Source organism: Hippoglossus stenolepis, chromosome 5 (assembly GCF_022539355.2).
Source record: "Hippoglossus stenolepis isolate QCI-W04-F060 chromosome 5, HSTE1.2, whole genome shotgun sequence".
Classification (NCBI taxonomy): Eukaryota; Metazoa; Chordata; class Actinopteri; order Pleuronectiformes; family Pleuronectidae; genus Hippoglossus; species Hippoglossus stenolepis.
This window is the reverse complement of record NC_061487.1, coordinates 28,718,123-28,742,514: the sequence shown is the minus strand read 5'-3', so window position 1 is coordinate 28,742,514 and position 24,392 is coordinate 28,718,123. Positions and strand designations below refer to the sequence as shown.

The 24,392-nt window shown below is 47.6% G+C and overlaps 3 protein-coding genes across 4 annotated transcripts in view; 2 read left to right on the top strand and 1 right to left on the bottom strand.

The window, feature by feature from the left end:
* Positions 1 to 1,666: 1,666 nt before the first annotated feature.
* Positions 1,667 to 16,783, top strand: rbl2 (retinoblastoma-like 2 (p130)). Its single transcript, XM_047339975.1, has 22 exons — positions 1,667 to 1,974; positions 3,284 to 3,414; positions 3,975 to 4,175; positions 4,447 to 4,511; positions 5,615 to 5,743; positions 7,063 to 7,223; positions 8,070 to 8,134; positions 9,444 to 9,615; positions 9,694 to 9,842; positions 10,096 to 10,208; positions 10,288 to 10,391; positions 11,317 to 11,454; positions 12,528 to 12,692; positions 12,770 to 12,876; positions 12,946 to 13,202; positions 13,271 to 13,449; positions 14,001 to 14,177; positions 14,324 to 14,395; positions 14,994 to 15,093; positions 15,373 to 15,608; positions 15,697 to 15,873; positions 16,336 to 16,783. Exons 1-22 carry the CDS (start codon positions 1,678 to 1,680, stop codon positions 16,501 to 16,503), a joined length of 3,363 nt encoding a protein of 1,120 aa, XP_047195931.1. The 5' UTR covers positions 1,667 to 1,677; the 3' UTR covers positions 16,504 to 16,783.
* On the top strand, positions 16,429 to 20,629 carry snx20 (sorting nexin 20). Of its 2 annotated transcripts, none has more exons than XM_047339973.1 (4): positions 16,429 to 16,561; positions 17,266 to 17,412; positions 17,608 to 17,738; positions 19,783 to 20,629. In XM_047339973.1, the coding sequence occupies exons 1-4, from the start codon at positions 16,546 to 16,548 to the stop codon at positions 20,452 to 20,454; spliced, it is 966 nt and encodes a 321-aa protein (XP_047195929.1). In that variant the 5' UTR covers positions 16,429 to 16,545; the 3' UTR covers positions 20,455 to 20,629. The 2 variants fall into 2 exon arrangements, with proteins under 2 accessions (XP_047195929.1, XP_047195930.1); XM_047339974.1 differs by lacking the exon at positions 16,429 to 16,561 and adding an exon at positions 16,934 to 17,192.
* A 1,576-nt stretch (positions 20,630 to 22,205) lies between these two features.
* irx5b (iroquois homeobox 5b) overlaps positions 22,206 to 24,392 on the bottom strand; it is a 3,955-nt gene continuing 1,768 nt past the window's right edge. The window contains exons 2-3 of the mRNA XM_035157213.2: positions 24,296 to 24,392; positions 22,206 to 24,216 (exon numbers count right to left, since the gene is read on the bottom strand). The exon at positions 24,296 to 24,392 is cut by the window's right edge and continues 288 nt beyond it. Of these exons, the coding sequence (XP_035013104.1) occupies positions 23,621 to 24,216; positions 24,296 to 24,392 (693 nt within the window). The 3' untranslated portion in view covers positions 22,206 to 23,620. The remainder of the gene's footprint in view (positions 24,217 to 24,295) is intronic.

The window sequence follows — 24,392 nt, the reverse complement described above, 5'->3', positions numbered from 1 at the left end:
AGGTTGAACCACATGTTTCCTCTTAACTGAGTCAACGAGGTTCGAGGTTTGTTTCCTCATTTGATACGTGTGTCAGAAGTGTCGTCCAATCAGCAGTGACGTGTGTATATAAATCCTGTTGTATTAAGAAGACCGTGACAGTAAAGTTCTCTACAGACGCAGCTCTGCTGTTTGATGTTCACATCAACTTAAGATGTGAGGACATGTTTCTATTTTATAATGAAGTTCTTCAATAAAATAAGATCATTGGGCCTCATTCACCCAATATTTTAGTAAGTTTTTACTTAAATTTGTTCTTAAGAAAATGTCTAAGAAAACTCAGATTCATGAAGTGTTCTTAAATTGGAGAGTTGTTCGCACTTGTGTTTTTATATCGATGCCATGTCTTAAGTTCCCAATTAGCACAGGTCAACACCCCGCCAATGCCCATAAAATGGCAGAAATCAAAGAAACTTTTAAGAAGTCAAGAATGACTAAACAAAAATATAAAAATGGTTGAGCACTGGACTCAAACCTAAACAAAGCTGTTATATTTTGTAGTGTCAGCAGCGGATATAAAATGATGCATGTGATGCAATTACACTTTCAGTGAAAGCTGCATCGGGAGAAAGTCGTACAGTTAATGGAGTAAAAAATAGTTTGATCTCAAATCTGAAGTTGTAGAAGTGAAGGTTGTTTGAGAAATAAGTTTTTCATTTTACCACATGTATTTCACAATGCTTTATAGACACAGATCCTCTTTCTCTGGTGTTGGGGCCACTCGGCACCAACCTGCCTGAAATTCATGTAAGGGGCCTTAAACGTGATGTATTTTAAGTTATTTGTTTTAGACCCTTTTTCTTGACCAATCAATGGACCAGACAACAGGCTACAACATGGTGTGGGTTTATTTCTGTCCTGTTTTCTGTGGATCATTTTATATATTCAAGTTATTAATAGATACTTTTCTCTATAGAAACTCTTGGCTTCCATTAATGTTATTTAAGAAATATGTTACCCGACTTAACTGTGGAAAGATTGTCTCAAATATATTCTACGTTAACCCTTCAGTGTTTTGTGCCTGTTTGTGTCTCCATTTATTGAGTGGTTCTGATCCATTTCCAGAAGAAATATTGTCAAACACCGAATAGAGGAGGGCAATAGGATTGGGAGTCACACACATCAGTGTGTCAGGGTTAGGAACCTACCCCTGACACACTGAACATATAGAAAACACCAGTGTGTAAGATGGGTGACTAATAAGTGTTCTCCAACATTTCCATGCATTTTAAATCTCGGAGACAGTTATTTAATCAGAATTTACTTTATGAACAAACCGACTGAAAGTGTATTTTATTAAACATGTATTTAAACTCCTCCACAGGAAGGACCTAGATAAAGGCTGAATGCGGTTTCCTGCTCGGTCTGTGCTGTGATATTGTTGTTTTGGTATTTCTTTAAAGATGCCGAACTCAGCGTCTACTTTGTGTCCAGAATCATCAGAGCCTTTAAAATCATCAGAAATGTACAAATATGAACAGTGAATTAAATGTGTTGATAAATTCAAACTATTGTAAAAGAGACTTTCTGAAGTTTGACGTGTTTTCTGATGAACTTCCTGTTCAACCACCAGAAGCTCCGCTGATTGGACAGCCGGTTGTGACCCCGCCCAGGTGAGATACGCTGGTTCTGGTATTCATGAAGAGAGCTACGTACAGAAGTGACGTCCACTGGCTCCGTCGCTGCTGTCCTTACGTCCGCAGCGTTCACAGCTGTCTGACATTTAAATGGCGTCAGAGCCGCTCATCTTCCAGCTGCTGCAGGAACTTCTCCGCTAAACCTCCATCTTGTCCAGAGATGAGCGAAGAGGACGCGGGTCCGCAGGGAGCGCGGGCCGCGTTCGAGGAGCTGTGTCGGGCTCTCAACATGGACGAGGAGTCCGGCACCGAGGCCTGGAGGAGCTACGACTCCATGAGCCGGAGCTTCACCCTGGAGGTGAGGAGCTACCCCGGAGAGCGGGGCCGGAGCCGGGTTAGGGTTCGGTCCGTTCAGCTAGCTGCGTCCATGTATGATGTGTTAGCTCTGTGCTACATGTATGTACATGTGAATCCATGATGTCTGGTTACTGTCACCTTACTGCAACAACACGTTCCTGTAGATACACGCTGCACAACATCAGGAGAACACGTCCCCTTGTCCCTCAGGAGGCAGCGCAGGCTCTGGTCCAGGTCCTGGTCCAGGTCCTGGTGCAGGCTCTGGTCCAGGTTCTGGTCAAGCTCTGGTCCAGGTTCTGGTGCAGGCTCTGGTCCAGGTCCTGGTCATCTCACACCTACACTACTGCCCCCCCCTCCTGGCAGGTCTACCTGCTGCTGCCCTCCGACCTCTGCAGCTCATCCAGGAACCAGCAGCTCCACTGGTCTTTAACCTGAGTTCACTCACACTCCTCCGCTCCCTTCACTGGTTCCCAGTGGCTGCATCCGTTTCAAAACACTAGTACTTGGTACCGTGCTGTGACCGGATCGGGTCCAGTCTAAATCCAGGACATGGTCAAACCTCACAGCCCAGCCCGTCCACTCCGCTCTGCATTAGCCAATCAGCTGCTCCCTCACTGTGAGGGACAGCTGTCACTCAACAACATCACGACTGTTTCCTGTCCTGGCTCCTAAACGGTGGAACCAGCTCCACATGGACATGAGGACAGGAAGTCCTCACATCTCCTCCAGACTGAAGACACTTCTCTTCAGACTAAAGCTTGGATAATAAATAAACAACTATATTTAGTTGCACTTATGTCACTTCCATGTTGCACTTTGTAGTTTGTCTTTCTTGAAGCAAATTGTACTTTCTTGATTCTTGTTGTTCTGTTTGTTCCTCATGGTTGATGCACTGATTGTGAGTCGCTCTGGATTAAAGCGTCGGCTCAATGAAATGTAACATTACACAGTAACAACAGTGATGACTGATAATATTCATTAATGATTGATGAGTCAGGAGAGAGCAGAGGGTTACTGATCATTACTACTAATGATTATTACTAATAATCATTATTACTTTTAAAGTGTGTGTGCGAGTTTGTAGACTGTAAATAAAGATGGATGACATCTTTCCACTTCAACCCACTATCCAGAAATGAAGCCAAAATATCTGAGCGCTGCCATCTTCAAAGAGGTCAATGAAGTTTTGGCTTCATCGATGGTCAGAGTCAGAAGAGAAGAATCTCATCTCTCTTTTTGTTCTCTTCCTCCCTCCCTCTTTTCACCATCCTCTCTCCCCCCTCTGTATATCACTGCCCCCTTGTGTTCAGGGCAGGGAGCTGCACTGGCTGGCCTGTGCTCTCTATGTGGCCTGCAGGTCCTCCATGCCGACGGGGGGGAAAGGCACCGCTGAGGGGAACTACGTCTCCCTGACCCGAATCCTACACTGCTCAGAAATGAGGTACACCCATGATCATGACATCAGAGAATCATACTTCCAGGAACATTTTTATTAAATCTTCAGTTACACATAAACCAAAATAAATGTCCAGAGCATCTGACTCACACATTCAATTCAATTTTATTTATACAGTGCCAAATCATAAGATCCATTATCCTCAGGCACTTTACATAGAAGGTCGAGACATCTGTGTTCTCACAAACACAACGTCCAGAACTTTTCAGGAACACGTTCAGATATCAGCTCAGGTCTGAAAACTGCTCGATGATATCAGATATTTCCTGAGACCTGATGAGCTGAACTATCTCATTCATCATAAACAACTGGACCTACTCACATATTTAAACCAAGTGAGTTCTAAAGACTGACAAAGTGATGATTGTTAAAACGTGGAACAGATAAAGTTTAATCTGTGGGTTTCTAACCTTTAAAATCAGTTAGTTCACTGATCAACGCGTGAATGATTATTCTGAATATTCATTCTGCAGTATGTGGATTAGTGGTGACATTGTGCTGATCTCTGCTCTTATACCTTGTCTGTTTGGTTCTCGACTCTTCAGCCTGATCGAGTTCTTTAATAAGTTGAAGAAGTGGCAGGACATGGCCGCCCTGCCACAGGATTTCCGTCAGAGCACAGAGAAGCTGGAGAGGAACTTCACGGTGTCAGCGGTCATCTTCAAGAAGTATGTTCCCATCTTTAAAGACATCTTCAAGGCCCCGTCTGAGGAGCCGCCCCGAGTTCACCGCAGCCGCAAACAGAGGTGGGACCTCATGACCTTTGACCTCAGCAGATGATGAGTTTCAGATGTTACGTAAGCTTTTAACCAGCAGAGACAAGTCTTGGTTCTATTCTGGAGGAGGATTTCTGAGCCTTTAAATCTGCTTCATTAAGAACCGTCAATTCCACTAAACATGTACGTTACTGACCAGTTAGCATCTATATATCTGTATAACACATGACTGATGCATTAACCAGTTGAATATAAGCATGTGCTCAGTCCGTGATGTGTGACTCATGTCTTTGTTTTCCAGACGTCATCCCTGCACTGTGACCGAGGTCTTCAACTTCTGCTGGGTTTTATTTGTCCACGCTAAAGGTAAAAAGAAGGAAAACATTCAGAACAGCAGGAAGTGATGTCAAAAGACCTTGTGTTGAGTTTTTAAATGCTGGACGGGTGTTTTTTCATCAAAGCTGTTTTTAGACATGAATTGAACCACAGACATGTTCCTCACATGTTCCTCACATGTTCTGCAGGTTCTGTCTGTGAGAACAAATGTCTGAGTCAGTGTCTCTGGACATGTTCTGGATCTTCTCCTGCAGCCTCCTAGTAAAATGTGTCTAACATCTCAGAGTGAGTCCATGTGAGGACACAGCAGGACAATGTGTGGAAGCTTCCCAGTGAGCGAGTGGACGTGTTGATGAGGTTTCTAACACGTGACGGACGTGAAGCTGGAAGAACACAAAGATCTCAGGATGAAGAAGAGGAGCCGTACACGTAGAAGACGAAGACGTCAACTTGGAAACACGAGGAGGTTCCAGATCTTTTGGTGATGAGGGCCGACGCCGGTGTGGATGAGCTGTAAACAACAACACTGATCTTTCCACAGCAGAGTTTATACGTCATGTCCGGCCTCCTGCTGCTCTACAGGCTCCGCCCCTGCTGCTCTACAGGCTCCGCCCCTCGCCTGGATGTTCCCACATGTTCCTGTTTGAACGAGTCGGACCCGACAACCTGCTGCTGCTGCTTCACAAACACCAACTACACAACATGTCCAGAGAAGATTTTACACAGTTCATATCATGGCCGATCCCTCCCACCCTGACAGGAACTCTTAGAGCCACTTCCCTCTGGCAGGAGGGTGCGGGCCATCAGGACCAAAACCTCACGCAGCCCGACTTCTGCTGGACTGCACTGATGTTTCCGCCTGTGACACTTTAACTTAACCAGTCTCTAGTGCTTACTTCCAACGTATTGTACAATTCCTCCCTTGGTGCTTGTCTTCTCAGTGGATCTGACATGTTGACAGCTGCTGGTCTGGACCTGCTGGTCTGGAGCTGCTGGTCTGGAGCTGCTGGTCCGGACCTGCTGGTCTGGAGCTGCTGGTCGGACCTGCTGGTCTGGACCTGCTGGTCTGGAGCTGCCTGCAGACACAATGATTTCCTCATGTAGTGTCATGTTCTTCTGCCTCTCTCATTAAGGGAACTTCCCCATGATCAGCGATGACCTGGTGAACTCGTATCATCTGCTGCTGTGTGCTCTGGACCTCGTCTTCACCAGCGCACTCCTGTGCAACGCCAGGAAAGATCTGCTCAACCCAAACTTCAGAGGTACTGCTCTCTGTTCCGCTGCGTCCAGCTAAACTCTGCAGAAAATGAAAAAGGTCTCAGACACACTTGGTATTAACACCAGTTTTTTTTTACCACACAATGATCCATACTTTCATTAAATTGGTCAAATCCTTCTTAACAACTGCACGAGATTCATTCAGACTCTGCTGACTCGTCTCTCTGCCTCTCTTTCGCTCGCTCGTGCAGACACACACAGACACACACAGACACACACAGACACACACAGTGACAGGTCTGTAAACTCAGACTGGGTCAAAACAACATAGTTTGGTCTTAACTAACACAAATGACCTACAGGTTAATTTGCATGTAGAGCATGAGAAAGTCAGATGTGATCACAGGAGACACATTCAGGTATCAGGTGAGATCTGTAGCTGGCATCATCTCTTCCTGCCTGCTCTAAGATTTCACAAGGATAAGTCGAGTTAAATTTATATGAAATTTGACTCGATCTCCCTGGAATCAGACAAAAGCTGCTTTCAGACCTGCACTGACCTGCGTAGTGTCTCTGGAGGACATGTATGTGTGAACATAAGTATCCGAGTGAGAGGCTCCGGAGGTATTTCTCAACCTGGCCCTCGAGTATAAAGTCTGCAGAAAGTCAGCAGAAGTGGATGTGAGAACACAGCAGGAGATCCCCTGCTGGTTCCACTGTGAGCGAGTGGGGGGGTTGATGATGTTTCTAAAATGAAAAAAACCAAACGAATGTCTCTGGTGAAAAAGTGCTGACACTGACGAAGATGTGAAGAGAGTTTGTGGTGATCAGAGCTGACGACGGTGTCAGGTGATGTCAACATGATCACATGACCTCTGCAGCAGAGGTAACACGTCACTTCCTGTCTCTGCTGCACCTCGCCTGAATCCTGCGGAGATTTCTGTGTTTATGTTAAAGTGTCTGAACGGAGAATCTCCTGCAGCGTTGTTCATGTGTTAAAGGAAAACTGCAGAGAAAGTCCGGACCCAATTCTGCAGAGATCCTGCGCAGGACATATCTGAATACGGCTGAATTTTTAAGGTCTTGACCTTCTATTAAAGAGCCTTGAAATAATGTTTATATTTATTAAAGATAAACCTCCCAAAAACCTTTCAACAGAAAAACGGAAGAAACCTCAGGAAGAGCAATGGACGTTCAATTCAGTATTATTTGTATCGGTCAGATCACAAGGTAAATAATCTGAATGTGTGGAGCTTGTGGTCGGACTCAGCTGTAGCTGCACATAAAGACACAGCAGCAGGTTTTTTACTTGTCTCGTAGTTTGAGGTCAGAATGTTTATCAGTGCCCCCCCCCCCCCTCCAGGTCTACCAGAGGACTTCAGCTGTAAAGACTACAGAGCGTCGTCAGGTCCGTTCTGCTTCATAGAGCAGCTGTGTGAACTGCATGACGGCCTGGTGCTGGAGGCCAAAGGAGTCAAAGAACACTTCTGGAAACCTTTCATCAAGAAACTGTTCCACAAACGGGTACGACCCAATCAGCCGGATCCAGAGTGAACACTGAAACAACTTGGTAACTCTCACTGTGAAGCTGACCTCTTGTTGCTCAGTGGCACAAATGGTGCAGGTTAAAGTTGACTAAAGTTGAACTTAATGTATAATGTCAGTTTTTCCTAAATAGCATAAGTAAACGCCCCATCAAGGACAGGAGGGGACACAGGAGGGGAGAGGACATGAGGGGACACAGGAGGGGACACAGGAGGGGAGAGGACATGAGGGGACACAGGAGGGGACAGGAGACTGCAGCACACACAGAAATCACAGAAACTGAAAAGAACATTTAAGAAGCCAGGAATGATTGAACAAAAATCTAAAGACGACACCACACACACACACACACACACACACACACACACAAAAACAAACCTTCCCATGTTGGACTCCTCTTCTAAGATACAAACTAAATGTTGATGTACAGTAAATGGTTTGTATTTATAAAGCGTTTTTCTAGTCTTGATGACTCAAACATTTTACAGTGTAGTTTGTCATTAACACACATTCATACAGTGCATCTACTAGCAGCACCTTTTGTTCTATGACGGGCAATTCCGGGGAAAGATATCCTGGGTATGTTGAACTCGCTTAGTACCACAGGCCCCTGGTCTCCTCCACATAAATACACAACACAACATCAGTGTGATTAGAAACTACCTAAAATGACAGAAACCATCTTTGACAAACATTTAACCTAACATTTAAACTTTCACAGCCACGTGGGGGCGATCCAGAGGATTTGACTTCACTTTAGGAGCCATCATGTCGTCCGTGTTTATTCTCAGTGTGGTTCAGAATAAACTCTGAATATCTCCACAGATCCTCAGAGGTAAAGACGACTCTCTCACTGGTTTTCTGGATCCCATGAACTTTGGAGACAGTTTGTAAGTGTCACACTCACACAGTGTTTTCATCTTCACTCAGTTAATATTGTATTGATGTTATATGTTGGACATTTTTCCTTTAGTCTAAACAGCAGCATGTTTTCTACCAGAAGAGAAACTTCTGTCTTTACGAAGTCTAAAAGAAACACACTCATTCAGAAAAAGCATGAAAACATGATGTCTCCCCTCCTGTCCTCTCCCCTCCTGTGTCTCCTCCTGTCCTCTCTCCTCCTGTCCTCTCCCTCCTGTGTCCCTCCTGTGTCCCCTCCTGTGTCTCCTCCTGTCCTGTCCCCTCATGTCCTCCCCCCTCATGTGTCCCCTCCTGTGTCTCCTCCTGTCCCCTCATGTCCTCCCCCCTCATGTGTCCCCTCCTGTGTCTCCTCCTGTCCTGTCCCCTCCTGTGTCCCCTCATGTCCTCTCCCCTCCTGTGTCCCCTCCTGTGTCTCCTCCTGTCCTCTTCCCTCCTGTGTCCCCTCCTGTCCTCTTCCCTCCTGTGTCCCCTCCTGTCGCCCCTCCTGTCTCTTCCCTCCTGTGTCCCCTCCTGTCCTCTTCCCTCCTGTGTCCCCTCCTGTCCTCTCCCCTCCTGTGTCCCCTCCTGTCGCCCCTCCTGTCCTCTTCCCTCCTGTGTCCCCTCCTGTCCTCTCCCTCCTGCCCTCTTCCCTCCTGTGTCCCCCTGTCCTCTCCCCTCCTGTCCTCTCCCATCCTGTGTCCCCTCATGTCCTCTCCCTCCTGTCCTCTCCCCTCCTGTGTCCCCTCATGTCCTCTACCCTCCTGTCCTCTCCCTCCTGTCCTCTCCCCTCCTGTGTCCCCTCATGTCCTCTCCCCTCCTGTGTCCCCTCATGTCCTCTTCCCTCCTGTCCTCTCCCCTCCTGTGTTCCCTCCTGTGTCCCCTCATGTCCTCTCCCTCCTGTGTCCCCTCCTGTCGCCCCTCATGTCCTCTCCCCTCCTGTGTCCCCTCCTGTCGCCCCTCCTGTCCTCTTCCCTCCTGTGTCCCCTCCTGTCCTCTTCCTCCTGTGTCCCCTCCCGTCCTCCCCTTCTGTCCTCTCCTCCTGTCCTCTTCCCTCCTGTGTCCCCTCCTGTCCTCTTCCCTCCTGTGTCCCCTCCCGTCCTCCCCCTTCTGTCCTCTCCCCTCCTGTCCTCTTCCCTCCTGTGTCCCCTCATGTCCTCTCCTCCTGTGTCCCCTCCTGTCGCCCCTCCTGTCCTCTTCCCTCCTGTGTCCCCTCCTGTCCCCTTCCTCCTGTGTCCCCTCCTGTCCCCTTCCCTCCCGTCCTCCCCCTCCCGTCCTCTCCCCTCCTGTCTCCCCCCTCAGCTTGTCTCTCAGTCGGGTATATGAGGAACATGTTTTGGCGTCGGGGAGTCTGGATGAGAGGATCTTCACTGGCGATGGGGCGAGTGAGGACATTGGGACACCAGGGCCCTGCCTCTGCGAGGGAGTGGAGAACCAGGACAGCGCCACCTACAGGCTGCACACCAACCTCACTGTGAGACAACAGACTGACGTGTCTTAAGTCACTGAGTTCGACTCTTGTTGATTTTACTTCCTGTGAATTTTCCATCAGGCCTCAGCTCTGAAGCCGGGGAGGAGGTACCTTCAGGGGAACAGCCTGGCGTCTCCGCTCCCATCTGCCATTACGAGTGTGGGACGTCTCCACACTCTGCTCGCAGGAACCAGACCGGGTCCGAGCCCCAAACTGACCGAGACTCTCCGGTGGGTTTCGCCTGGGACATGAAACCAGATTCATTAAGTTACTGAAGAGAAAAATGTTTTGTTTTTAAATAATCAATTACTTGGATTTTACTGGATTATTGACATTTGACATTTCTTTATATATTTAGTCCAGTGAATTTCTCAATTTACTGTGATACAACATGAAGCTGATAGTACTTTTATGAAGTAATATTTCGGATGCAGGACCTTGAGAACTGTAAATATCGTTACTGCTGTGTCCCCTTTGTCCCAGGACATGTGCCCGAGACCCCAGTGATGTCATCAGGAAGCGCCTGAAGGACATGTTTGACCTCTTTTGTCAACATGTGGAGAGCAGCGGTGCAGAGAAGCAGGGGATGGGTAAAGGTACAGTACAGACAGTTCTGTGATGTCTGTGATGTCTGTGATCAGCCTGCTTCTCTCTAACAACATCATCTCTCCACAGACCTGGCAGTGAAGTACTTCCACCTGTCGGAGGCGCTCTACTACAGGTTCCTGGGGTCCATCATCGAGAGGGAAAAGATGATACTGGGAGACGCTGACCTGTCTGTGAGTATTGTCTTCTCTGACCTTTCACAGCTGCGTCTTTTCAATACTTGTCTCTGCATTGACTTGGTGTCAGAAATATAAAAACTGAAAACAGCTTTCAAATGAAAAGGTTGAGACGTTTCTAACTGAACTCTGGGTTCAGAGGATCTGAGGTGTTCGCTGAAGCTGTTTTCAGACATGAACTCTGGAAAATCTTTAGGAAGTAGTGTCTGGATATTTTCACAATATGACAGTTAGAGCATTATTACTCTTGTGATGTTAAAACACGTTGTTCTTGTCTCTCTCAGACTTCATCTCTTCTTTGACAAGTCGTTTTCAGATAACAAATCTGGAGAACTCTGAATCGTCTCCAGAGCTTCTCCAGAGTTTGTGTTTCACAGCTGAACAACTCAGCAGCAGGTTTTCTGCACAGACTCGTTCACAGCATCAGATCCTCCTCCTGGTTCAGGTGAGAGGGGGGGCAGCCGGGTGCAGCAGACAGAGACAGGAAGTGACGTGTGACCTCTGAGGTCATGTGATCATGTTGACATCACCTGACACCGTCTCAGCTCTGATCACCAAGAACTCTCTTCACATCTTCGTCTGTGTCTTCATCGTGTGTGTCAGCACTTCTTCACCAGAGAGGTTTGTGTCCCGTGTTAGAAGCTCCCCCCCCCCCACTCAGTGAATCAGTGGAGGATCCTCTGCTGTTCACACTGCTCCTGGATCTAGACTTTATACAGGAGCTCAGGAGGAGGAGGAGAAACTGAGTCTGATCCTCCAGAGAAGATCCAGAGAACTCAGGAGCTCAGGTCTGAAGCAGCTTCAGTGAATCCTCACAGGCACAAACATTTATTAATCTCCTTGTCACTTTGTTGAAAAAAATCTAGAAATGTTTCAGAGACTTGTAGGGGTTGTGTGCTAAAAGTGTGTTTGTGTGTTGAAGTGTATTCTGGAGCAGGACGTCTTCCACCACTCGCTGCTCGCCTGCTGTTTGGAGATCGTTATCTTCTCCTACAGACCTCCAGGAGATTTCCCCAACGTGATCAACGTCTTCCAGATCCCCGCTTATCACTTCTACAAGGTATCAATATACACTCACCAGCCACTTTATTAGGCACACCTGTTCAATTGCTTGTTAACACAAATAGCTAATCAGCCAATCACATGGCAGCGACTCAATGCATTTAGGCATCTAGACGTGGTGAAGACGACTCGCTGAAGTTCAAACCGAAAATCAGAATGGGGAAGAAAGGGGATTTAAGTGACTTTGAACGTGCCGTGGTTGTTGGTGCCAGACGGGCTGGTGTGAGTATTTCAAAAACTGCTGATCTACTGGGATTTTCACGCACAACCATCTCTAGGGTTTACAGAGAATGGTCCGGAAGAGAGAAAATATCCAGTGAGCGGCGGTTGTGTGGACGGAAATGCCTTGTTGATGTCAGAGGTCAGAGGAGAATGGGCAGAGTGGTTGGAGATGATAGAAAGGAAACAGTAACTCAAATAACCACTGGTTACAACCAAGCTCTGCAGAATACCACCACAACACGTGGAACCCTGCAGCAGCAGAACACCACCGGGGGCCACGCAGCTTAGAACAGGAAACTGAGCTCACCAGATTGGACAATAGAAGATTGGAAAACGTTGCCTGGTCTGATGAGTCTCGATTTCAGCTGCGACATTCAGATGGTAGGTCAGAATTTGGCGTAAACAACATGAAAGCATGGATCCATCCTGCCTTGTATGAACGGTTCAGGCTGGTGGTGGGGGTGTAATGGTGGGGGGGATATTTTCTTGGCACACTTTGGGCCTTCGTACCAATTGAGCATCGTTTAAACGCCACGCCTTGTTGGATCTATGCTACGAAGAATTAAGGCAGTTCTGAAGTCAAAGGGGTCGAACCCGGTACTAGCAAGGTGTACCTAATAAAGTGGTGAGTGAACAATGTTCATCAGTAAAGAATTTCAACTTGAATATTTTGTTAATCATGATCTGATGTGTGTTTTAAGTGTCCCCTTAATTTTTTGAGGTGTGTGTGTGCGTGTGTGTGTGCGTGTGCGCGTGCGTGCGTGTGTGTCTCTCTGTCTGTCTCTGTGTGTCTCTCTGTCTGTCTCTCTGTCTCTGTGTGTCTCTCTGTCTGTCTCTCTGTCTCTGCAGGTGATTGAGGTTCTGGTGCGCTCGGAGCAGGGTCTCTTTCGGGAGGTGGTGAAGCACCTGAACCAGGTGGAGGAGCAGGTTCTGGAGAGTCTGGCCTGGACCAGCGACTCTCCGATATGGGACATTCTGAGTGGAGCCAAAGACCAGGTCCCGTCCTGTCAGCAGGTCTGTCCACGCACACAGACACACAGACACACAGCTCATTAGTCCTGACGTGTCAGTGTGGGCGTGTCGGGTTTCAGGTGATGCCTCCTCAGTATCTGGAACCAGACGATGACCTCAGCTCGGGCAGCGCTCCCTCCAGCCGCCACGGCCCGGACCTCGGCACCGGCAGCAGCGTCACGGGTTTGTGTTTCTGTCACTTTGTCTCACGCCGACTCGACAGTCTCCTGCTGTGTTCTTCATGAACAATCAATAGTAATAAAATAATCTCCCCCCACACGCAGCTGTGTCCCCCCACCACTCTGCTGGATCGTTACAGCTCCTCCCCATGTGGCCCGTCTCGCCGTCGTCTGTTTGTGGACCCGGTGGGCGGTGAGACAGGAGAACCCTCCGCCATCAGCGCCACCAGCACATCAACGGCCAACGTGACCAAGACCGGACAGGCCAGCCTCGTCACAGCCATCCCAGCTGGGCAGATTGTGGTCACCATGGCAACCTCCGCCACCATCCAGGGTGAGACTCCTATTCACTGACATGATGAGTGACAAGAATCAACAACCACTGACTTCTGACCTCTACAGTTACAGCCAATGAGAGCGGAGGAATCACCTTCATCCCGGTCCAGGTGAGCATGACCGGACAGGGCGGAGCCACGCTGCAGAGTGGCACCTTCACCGTCCAATCAGCCGTCAGCAAACCAGCTGCCATAGCAGCAAGCGTTCCTCTGAGGAAAGGGTCGCTGCCGCTGTTCTTCAGGAAGGTACGAGACCACGCCGGTGTCCAGGGGGGGGGCAGGTCCTGCTCCGTGTCCGGACAGGTGTGTGTGTGTGTGTGTGTGTGTGTGTGTGTGTGTGTGTGTGTGTGTGTGTGTTGTGTGTGTTGTGTGTGTGTGTGTGTGTGTGTGTGTGTGTGTGTGTGTGTTTTCTGTCCGTGTGTGTGGTTCTGTTGTGTGTGTGTGTGTGTGTGTGTGTGTGTGTGTGTGTGTGTGTGTGTGTTTCCTGCTCACAGGTGTGTGTGTGTGTGTGTCTCACAGTGTTTGTGTTTGTATTTGTGTGTGTTTCTGTGTGTTTCTGCACAGTTTGCTCACAGGTGTGTGTGTGTGTGTGTTTCTGCTCACAGGTGTGTGTGTGTTTCCTGCTCACAGGTGTGTGTGTGTGTTTCCTGCTCACAGGTGTGTGTGTGTGTGTGTTTCTGCTCACAGGTGTGTGTGTGTGTGTGTGTGTGTGTGTTTCCTGCTCACAGGTGTGTGTGTGTGTGTGTGTGTGTGTGTGTGTGTGTGTGTGTGTGTGTGTGTGTGTTTCCTGCTCACAGGTGTACCACCTGGCCAGCGTTCGTCTCAGGGATCTTTGTGCCAAACTGGACGTTTCCTCTGAGCTGAGGATGAAGATCTGGACGTGTCTTGAATATTCTCTGGTTCACTGCACTGAGCTGATGATGGACAGACACCTGGACCAGATCCTCATGTGTGCAGTTTACGTCATGGCAAAGGTGTGTGTGTGTGTGTGTGTGTGTGTGTGTGTGTGTGTGTGTGTGTGTGTGTGTGTGTGTGTGTGTGTGTGTGTGTGTGTGTGTGTGTGTGTGTGTGTGTGTGTGTGTGTGTGTCATTAGAGTAAATGTGTGTCTTCTTTGCCCAGGTGACCAAAGAAGACAGATCCTTCCAGAACATTATGAGATGTTACCGCTCTCAGCCTCAGGCGAGCAGCAGCGTAAGACACACACGTCTTTTGTGTGAATGGACTTTTCTGAGTTTCATGTTGCTGCAGCACAAATGCTCTTGATGAGCAACTGGACTGCACCATGTTCCTAATCATGGGGTGGGACATTGGTATTTAGATGTTTGGTTGTTAATTTTTTTATATTGATGTGTAACTATTAGTTAATATTAGATAGTGTTATACTGGCATGTTTTGTGGTTCTTGTCGTTTGTTTAAATGTGATCAGCCACTATACAAGTTCCCCCTGTGTCACTTTAGGCTGTTGCTCTTTAGTTGGTGCCGGAGTTAGTTTAACCTTTTATGGGCCAAAATTGATTCTTAACATTATTTTAGTCTTGTTGTGTCTCTCTGGTTTACCTGCTCGGTCCCAGACCACATGATGGCAGAGGTTTTATTTTATATTTTAAGGTGGAGACATGTCATCCATCTTTATTTACAGTCTTTGATCACGTGTGTGTGTGTGTGTGTGTGTGTGTGTGTGTGTGTGTGTGTGTGTGTGTGTGTGTGTGTGTGTGTGTGTGTGTGTGTGTGTGTGTGTGTGTGTGTGTGTGTGTGTGTGTGTGTGTGTGTGTGTGTGTGTGTGTTACAGGTGTACAGGAGTGTGTTGATCTCAGGGAGGAGGAGGATTCACTTGACCAACGACACAAACTGTCTACTGTCTTCGTCCACAGGGGGCAGTGAGGAGCCAGGTACCAGAACTCAATCAATTATTAATGAATTAAAATCACTCCATTTATCAATCTTTCAATCCTTGATCAGCTTTACTGCAGCGAATCTTCAGCCTCTTTTAGCTCCTCGTTTTGTTCCTCTGGTACATTTCCTGTTTGTCTAGTCTAAATCAAAGCAGCCAGATGTTTCCTTCAGGAGGTTGTGTCGTCGAACCTGAAACTGAAAGAGACACAACACTGCTTCTTCTCCACCTTCAATATAAATAGATGGTGTTTTCTGTTATCTAACGCCCCCTGCAGGTGGAGACAACAGTCCAGTTCCTATTCTCCCCAGCAGCACCTTGTCGACCCCCCAGCGCAGCAGTGCCCCCTCCACCCCCACCAACAGCACCTCCAACAAAAAGTCCTCCACTTGGCCCCCAGGGGGCGACAGTGAGGAGGAGCGAGGAGACCTGATCCACTTCTACAACAACGTTTACATCAAAGAGATGAGACAGTTCGCTCTGAGATACTCACCCACCCCCCCTTCTGCAGGGGTGAGGCAGCGTCACACTCACACCTTCATCTGTAGCTACACATCACCACTCACTGTGTGTCTGTGTGTGTTTGTGTGTCTGTGTTCAGGTGGAGCCCCCCCCCTCTCTGTGTCCCTACCCCTCCCTGAGGACCGGCTCTCCTCGTCGGATGCTTTTCTCCAGTAAACACTCCATTTACATCTCGCCACACAAGACAGGCTCCGCCCCCACGCTGACAACCCCCCGGGACAAGATTTATTACTACATCTGCAGCAGCCCCCCCAACGTGAGCTGATCATCTTTATATTACATCACATTTCATTGAGCTGACACTTTTATCCAAAGCGACTCACAATAAGAGCATCAACCACGAGGGAACAACCCAGAACAACAAGAATCAAGAAAGTACAAAAAGAAAGACAAACGACAAAGTGCTTTAAGAAAGTGACTTTTCAGTGCTACTAAATCTTTAGTTTAAACTAAAGATTATTTTTTTAACCTGAAGGTCGGCAGTTCGATCCCCAGTCTTCCTCATCTGCATGCCGAAGTGTCCTTGGGCAAGATGCTGAACCCCCGAATTGCCCGTCATAGAACAAAAAGTGCTGCTAATAGATGCTCTGTGTGAATGTGTGTGAATGACAAACTACACTGGAAAACGTTTGAGTCATCAAGACGAGAAAAACACTTTATAAATACAAACCATTTACACACACGTTTGATAACTGACCTCTGTGACCTCTGACCTCAGCGTCTCCAGGAGATCAACAGCATGGTCCGGAGCGGAGAGACGCCGTCCAGGAAGCGCAGTCTGACTCTGGAGGACGAGACGTCTCCTAAGAGGGCGTGTCCTGATAATCACTCTGCTCTGCTGCGCCGCCTGCAGGACGTCGCCAACGACCGCAGCTCCTCCCACTGAGATCTCTCTACAGACCTTTAGTCATGTGACACGTTCAATCACATGTTTACACTGAACTGTACGTGTTTGATTTAATGATTATTTATTTGAAGTTTGTCTCTGAAGTGATGATGTCACCACTCTTTGTTTTTTATTGTGTTTTCCAACAAACATGTGATTTTATGTGTGAGGATGTTTGTGTAAACATGTGTCAGGTAACTTGTGTAAATATGTAAAAAGAGAGGAAAGTTATTTTAAAGCCTTTGATTTTTATCTGTAAAACAATAAACCTGTAAACTGAGCTGCTTCATTCTCTGTGTGGCCACCAGGTGGAGGTGCTGAGTAAGATACAGTACATACAAACTACACACACAGACAACTGACCACAGACACACAACTACACACAGACACACAACTGAACACAGACACACAACTAAACAGACACACACACACACACACAAGTACACACAGACGCACACACACACACACGTGAACACAGACACACAACACACAGCTGTTTGGTTACACTTCCTCTTCACTGACTTCGTTGTTTGTCCTCTGAGGAACTTCCTCTTCTGTCTGCTTGTCTCTAACAGTGATACGTCTTTTCTCTGTCTCTGTGTCTCTGTGTCTCTGTATCTCTGTGTCTCTAAGTCTCTGTGTCTCTAAGTCTCTGAGTCTCTGTATCTCTGGACCTGGAGGATCGACCGGTAAGAGACTCTGTAAAACAAGTCATAGTCAGACGGATTTGTTTCTCCTCATGTTCTCTGTGTTTCACAATAGGTTTTCTAAGTGTAATGGAAGAAACAGGAGCTGGAGCTGGAGCAGGACAAGGAGCAGAACCAGAACCAGGAGCTGGAGCAGGACAAGGAGCAGAACTAGGAGCAGAACTAAGGAGGAACCCGACTCACACAGACGCTTTGGCTTCAGGTTTAAATTCACACTTCACAACTTTATTTATGAAAACACATGTGAGCTCCGACTACAATGAGTGTGTGTGTGTATTTGTGTGTCAATGTGTGTGTCTTTGTGTCTGTGACACTGTGTGTGTGTGTGTGTGTCTGTCTCTGTCTGTGTCACTGTGTGTGTGTCTGTGTCACTGTGTGTGTGTGTGTGTTTGTGTAGGGTGCTCCTCTCTGACGACTCAGCAGCTTCAGGAGAACGTCCGGGTGGTGAAGCGGCGGCACCGTCCCATGAGGCTGATGTTTGAAATCCCTTCAGCTCGGATCATCGACCAGGTTCTGAGCAAACATGTGGTGAGAACCTGAACATTGTCCGTGTTAGAGACCAACGTTCTTCTAGAGAACATTCCCTGTCTTGGTGTCAATGGTGGAACACAGTCCAATACTAAAATCTCACCACTAGAACCTCATGAAGGACCTATAGAACCTATTAATGATAACACAATGTAGAACCTCTTCACTGAACTGTTCAAACCTTCTAAACAGTCACCAGACAAAACTAAGGAAACTCTAGAACAGTGGTCACCAGCCTCTTCGAGCCCAAGATCACTTTTTAATTCCAAACTTAAGCCGAGATCTACCATTACATCACATTACATTACATTGAGCTGACGCTTTTATCCAAAGCGACTCACAATCAGTGCATCAACCACGAGGAACAAACCAGAACAACAAGAATCAAGAAAGTATAATTTCTTAAAAAAAAAAGCAAACTACAAAGTTCTATAAGTTAGTGACATGTAAGAGCTACTAAATTGTTAGTTTAAACTTTTATTCAAGGTGTAGTCTGAAGAGGTGTGTCTTTAGTTTGGAGGAAGATGTGTGGACTTCCTGTCCTCATGTCCACGTGGAGCTGGTTCCATGTGGACATCAGGACTTCCTGTCCTGATGTCCACGTGGAGCTGGTTCCACGTTTAGGAGCCAGGACAGGAAACAGTCGTGATGTTGTTGATATCTTCCAACAAACCCACTTAGGAGGGTCATACTTATTATTTTTTGCAATTTCTGTTAAAGGCTGAATGTACAAGAAATAAATATACATAAAGAAAGGCAGTTGTGCAAATTTTTCTATTCAATGCACAATATTCAAATTAATAACAATTCATATTTACAATGCAAAATATGTAGCTTCTCAGTTCCACATCATGTTCTGCAGAGGAGCTGCTACAGCAGCACAATGTTTTTACATATAGGCTTTGATTTGAATATGGCCACAAATATGATAATTTCCTTATATGAAAGAAGTCCCTTGTACTCAGATAAATACCAGGACTACACAGTATGAAGCCGTGCAGCTTCCGCTCCAGCAAATATTTCACAATAAAAAACCTTTTGAAACAAGGGAATGGATTCCATCAACAGAAACGCTCGAGTGCTTTTATTTTGAAAAGGCATACAGAAAGTGTTGCAACCATTTGTTTGTGACATAAATTCATCAGATAAACATTAAAAATCAGATAAGATCATTTTCTCTGTTTATTCTGCTGTGAACCAAAATGTTTATCTGTTTATGACACAAACGTATTTACATCACTTCCCGAACCCGTTTCAAAGTAAAAGCACTCCAGCGGTTCACCTTCTGAATCCACTCATTTGTTCCAACGGGACTTTGATTGTTATCCACAGACCGGAAGATGCTCGTCTTCAGACCGGACATTTAGTTTAGGACATGAACCAACTTGTTCCTGAAGGAAATGCAGGAGATAAACCAGCAGCTCCACCGTCAGTAGGGGACACAGCGCGTGTGAACAACAGACAACCGACACACAGACAACCGACACACAGACAACCGACACACAGACAACCGACACACAGACAACCGACACACAGACAACCGACACACAGCGCGTGTGAACAACAGACAACCGACACACAGACAACCGACACACAGCTGATCTGCGGCGCGACGACAGACAGTGAGTCCAGAGAGTTCGGGGATCGACAGTGAAGACTGGCAGATCGACGGGTTGGCGACCACTGCTCTAGAACCATCGTGAGAACCTCCTCAGTAACCACCAGAACCTTGTAAAGGAACCTCGACTCCTCTTTGGATTCTGTAAACCCAACAACCTGGAGCCAGGTTTCTCATGTTCTCTCACCAGTTTGTTTATAGATGTAGAAAAATAATGATGATATAACATAAGTTCCTCATTTTATTCTGAATATCAAATGGTGGATGAACTTCACTTCCTGTCTCAGCCTGAATAAACAAGTTCAAATAAATAATATTTAAACTAAACAAGAAGCATAAGAACATAACGAGGACCTTTGTTGATCATGAAGATCAAAGATAAATAAATCAAATCAACCCTCCTTGTCTCTGTCTTCCTGTTTCCAGGTGTACCAGGTGGTGCTGATGCGTTCGGGCAGGTTCGATTCCCGCCGTGTTTCTGTCGAGCGCCGTTACAGCGACTTCTCCTGCTTCCACCACAAACTCCAGCAGGAGTTCAGGGACGAGCTGGAGGACCTGGTTCTGCCCCCGAAGCTGCTGAGCGGGAACTTCTGCCCTCACGTCATCGCAGAGCGACGCGTGGCGCTGCAGGAATACTTGGCTGAAGTGAACCGCGCACGCTGCGTGCGTCACTCCAGGCTTTTCCCCGCGTTCTTCACGGAGCAAGAGCAGAGGCGTGCCCACGCGCTGCTGCGGGCGGGGCAGTTCGAGGCGGCGCTGCAGCAGCTGCAGGATGTGTTAGTGATGGAGGAGAAGCTGTTACCATGGCAAAGCGCCACCCTCCTCGTCCCCACCCTCTCCGCCCTCGCCGTCTGTCACCGGGACCTGGAGGAACCGGAGCAGGCGTATGCTGCGGCTCTGCGGGCCCTGCCTGCGGTCCGACGTTATGGATTGAAGCGCCACAGGGCGGCGCTGTTGAGCCTGCTGGTGGATGTAGGATACGAGTTGGGGCGTCCGGCGGCTCAGTTACAGGAGGAGCTGACCACGCTGAGGGACGCTGAGCGAGGGGAGGTGTCCTCCTGCTCCCTGAAGGAGCTGGTGGTGCAGGAGTTTATCTGAGGACCAGGTGCTACAGGGCCGGACCCACAGCCCCCGGGGGCCCTGAACCTCGGGGGGGGGGGCTCACTGACATGAGCTCTGATGTTTAAATGTTGAAGTTACAGTTTATGTGATTGAACAGTTTGTGTTTAACACATGAATCAAACATGATTAAACTCAGTTTATTTCTACTGACTACAGAAGATGTGCCTGGTTTTTAGGGTTAGAGTTAATGTGTATATATACACTATATATATATATATATATATATATATATATATATATATACATGTCTCTATAATGAGCTTTAGTTTGACACACAATGTCTGCACTGACTCTGAGGACACACACAGACTCTGAGGACACACAGTGACTGAGGACACACTGTCTCACTGACTCTGAGGACACACACTGACTCTGAGGACACACACTGTCTCACTGACTGAGGACACACACTGACTCTCAGGACACACTGTCTCACTGTCTCTGAGGACACACTGTGGTGGAAACCTCTGACATCACTACTCAATAAAAACACATGGACCTACCTTCAGGAAGCTGGTGATCTGGTGTTTTGGTGATGATGAGTCTGGACAGATGAGGTCCTGGGTGAGTTAGAGGCTGAGATCCACACATACTTTAATACTTTGATCCTTTAAGCAGCTTTATCCAATGAAATGAAATATTTATTTGGGGGATAGGTAGTTTACAGATTTACCTTGTGACAGCCTCCCTCCCTTTTAGTTTGTGAAGGAGGATTTTGTGATCAATGGTATCGAATTCTTTTGCTTGAGTTGCAGCTGATGCAGACGGACCTGCTGGCCAGCAGGAGGCGCTGCTCCCAGCTGAGGTGACAGCTGAAGCTTCAGAGGGTTGAACTGGGAGCGTCCACTGGCCCAGCAGCTCCTGCACCTCTCTGGTGTCAGAGTGTGAGCCACCGGCGTTCCCAGCATGCCTCTGACTGACTCAGGTGGAGCGTGAGGCTACGCCGTCTGCTGTGGGGAGGCACGGCCTGCAGGGGGCCCTCCTCCTCCTCCAGGCGACTGCAGCTCCACACTCCTGACGCCTCCAGAACCAAACACATGTCAACAAACAACAGCTGCTTCAGACTGAGCTCCTCAGTTCTCTGGATCTTCTCTGGAGGATCAGACTCAGTTTGTCTTCCTCCTCCTGAGCTCCTGTATAAAGTCTAGATCCAGGAGCAGTGTGAACAGCAGAGGATCCTCCACTGATTCACTGAGTGGGGGGGGGGAGGAGCTTCTAACACGGGACACAAATGTCTCTGGTGAAGAAGTGCTGACACACACGATGAAGACACAGACGAAGATGTGAAGAGAGTTTGTGGTGATCAGAGCTGAGACGGTGTCAGGTGATGTCAACATGATCATATGACCTCTGCAGCAGAGGTCACACGTCACTTCCTGTCTCTGTCTGCTGCCATCTTGTGGTGGTGACGTCATTTTCAGTCAGACTCTGTGCAGTAGTGACCGTGGAGCCGTGGTATCGAGGTCCCGCCCATACATGCTCTCGACCAATCAGGATTCAGTCTCAGGCTGTTTTTATATCATCAAATAACTAAATATAACCAAACTGATCAGAAACATGAACTTGAACAAACATCAGTGAGATGAGAACGACCTGAAATGACAGAAACATCTTTGACAAACATTTATTTAACATCTACTTTGATTTTTAGTTTGGTCCATGTCCCATCTGCTAACATGGAGGAGAAGGGTTAATGAACTATACAGCAGCCAGACACCAGGGGGCGATGGAGATGATTTGGCTTCTCTGTAGAGTAGCTGTCATGTTGTCCATCTTTATTCTGTTTCCTGTGTGATGGGGACAGTTCTTATCATGGCCGACACTGACTCACAGGAAGTGACACAAAGCCAGTCAATCAATCAATCAATCAATCAATCAGTAATTTTATTTTCCATATTCACAAATCACACTTTGGGACTTAAAGTGTTTCACAGTGAGTCTGAATTCACTCGTCATCGTCTGATTGGTGCAGGGCTGGAAAACTGTGCAGGTTAGCGGTGGCTACGCTAACAGGAAGTAAAAGACATTCAGGGTCACTGGAGGTGTGGCTCCAGGCCGATGACATCATGTGTCAGGAGGAGGCTCCACTGAGGCTTTGTTCACACCTTCTGCAGGATCCACTCAGATACTTCACATCACACCTTGACTCGATGGTCCCAGGGACAACACGTCACAGCGACCTGCAGGGGGCGCTGTCTGTGAGCCCAGCTGCTGCAGGAGGGGGTTTAACTCACTGTAAACACACCGCTGCAGGTGGGGTAGCGGTAGGGGGGGGCCTGCTGCTGTGTTTGATCCAAACTGTCAGTCTCACACAACCTGCCATATTCATTCTGACCACAGGGGGCGTGATGGCCTGCTGTTAGCATTATTCAGTGAGTGAAGACACGGCGAGGCGTCTGGTTCCTGTTGTTTTAAACATCGACGAAGAAAGTTTGAGCTCAACTCCGAGAATCCACTGGAAAACATTCACCTGGTTTTGATCCTGGTTTTGATCCTGGCTTTGATCCGTTTGATCCCTGGTTTTGATCCTGGTTTTGATCCTGGTTCACTGTTGAATCTTAACTAAGTCAGGCTTCTGCTCAATGAGGTGTTGAACCTTTTAACGTCTCATGATCGCATCCCATGATATAATATAACATAATATAACTTAATTTATTATAATAGAATCTAATCAACCACAGACATGAAGATTTGATTAGATCCTCATAACAAAGGTTCAATAAATATATTGATCAAATAGTTGTTGGAGGTTTTACACTTATTTTATGATTATATTCAATCACAGGTCCTACAGTTAATTTGGAAGGTTCCCATAATGAGTTTATTAATCATTATATCATTTATAAAAACTGAAGCTGATGAGACAACAGGTGAAAACTCCGTTTTTATTCTGTTGATTAATAAACTGATCAAATAATTTAACAGATGAAACATCATTGATCCATAAATCAGAAAATGTTTCAATCCTTGAAATTTAAAACCAACTCAGGAGTTTGTGTTGAATCAGCTGATCAGTCGAGTATGAATCAGACTTTAATGAAACTTCGTGTTACAAACACCAACGTCTTACCAACATAGAAAAACTCCTCCAGTGAACAATCCCACAATGCAACAGTTCAGGGTCTGTACAGAAACGTGGCCCCTACATGTTCGTTGGGGCCCTCCTGAGTTCGTGCAGCTGCAGCTGACTGAGTTTACCGTCTGTGGCGGCGCCCTCGGCTCGCTGCAGCTCTAATCCGTTTAGATGCGTCGCAGAGGCCGAGCGTGAGCCAAGGCTGCTGTGCAGGGGCCCCAGGGGGCCATAGTGAGAGTATGCTGGGATGAAGGGGGAGGTGTAGTAGAGGTGTTGGGGCAGGGAGGGGCTGTGGGGGTACAGGGGCTGTCGCGTGTGGCCGCCCCCCCCGCTCTGAGACGATTCATTAGATCCTTTTGTTTTGTCCGACGACGTGGCGATCTCAGCCAGCGACCACAGTTTGGGTTTAGGGGCCGGGTTTGGCCCCTGGATGGTGGCGAAGGAGTCTCTGTGCTTCTGCGTCGGCGAGCTCGACGTGCGCTCCAGCTCCGACACGCTCTGCGTCCCGAGTGGCGAGTTCTGAGGAGGGGTCCCTGTGTGGGTGGGACCGGGGATGTGGGGCCTCCTGTCCCCCGACTCTTTAAAGTCCAGATCAACGTCACTGCTTCTTCCGTCTCTGAACATCAGATCAGTGGAGTCCAGAACCGAGGAGGGACGGCCCCCAGCTACACAACAACACAACAACAGAGGAGTTAGTCAGAGATTATACACACAGACACACACACTCAGTTCTCTCTCTCTCACCTGCCTCGCTCTTCGTCTTCTGCGTTTCCTCGTCTTCATCGTTCCGCTCCAGCTCGATGTTGTCCTCCTCCTCCTCGTCCTCGCTCCGGTTCCGGGA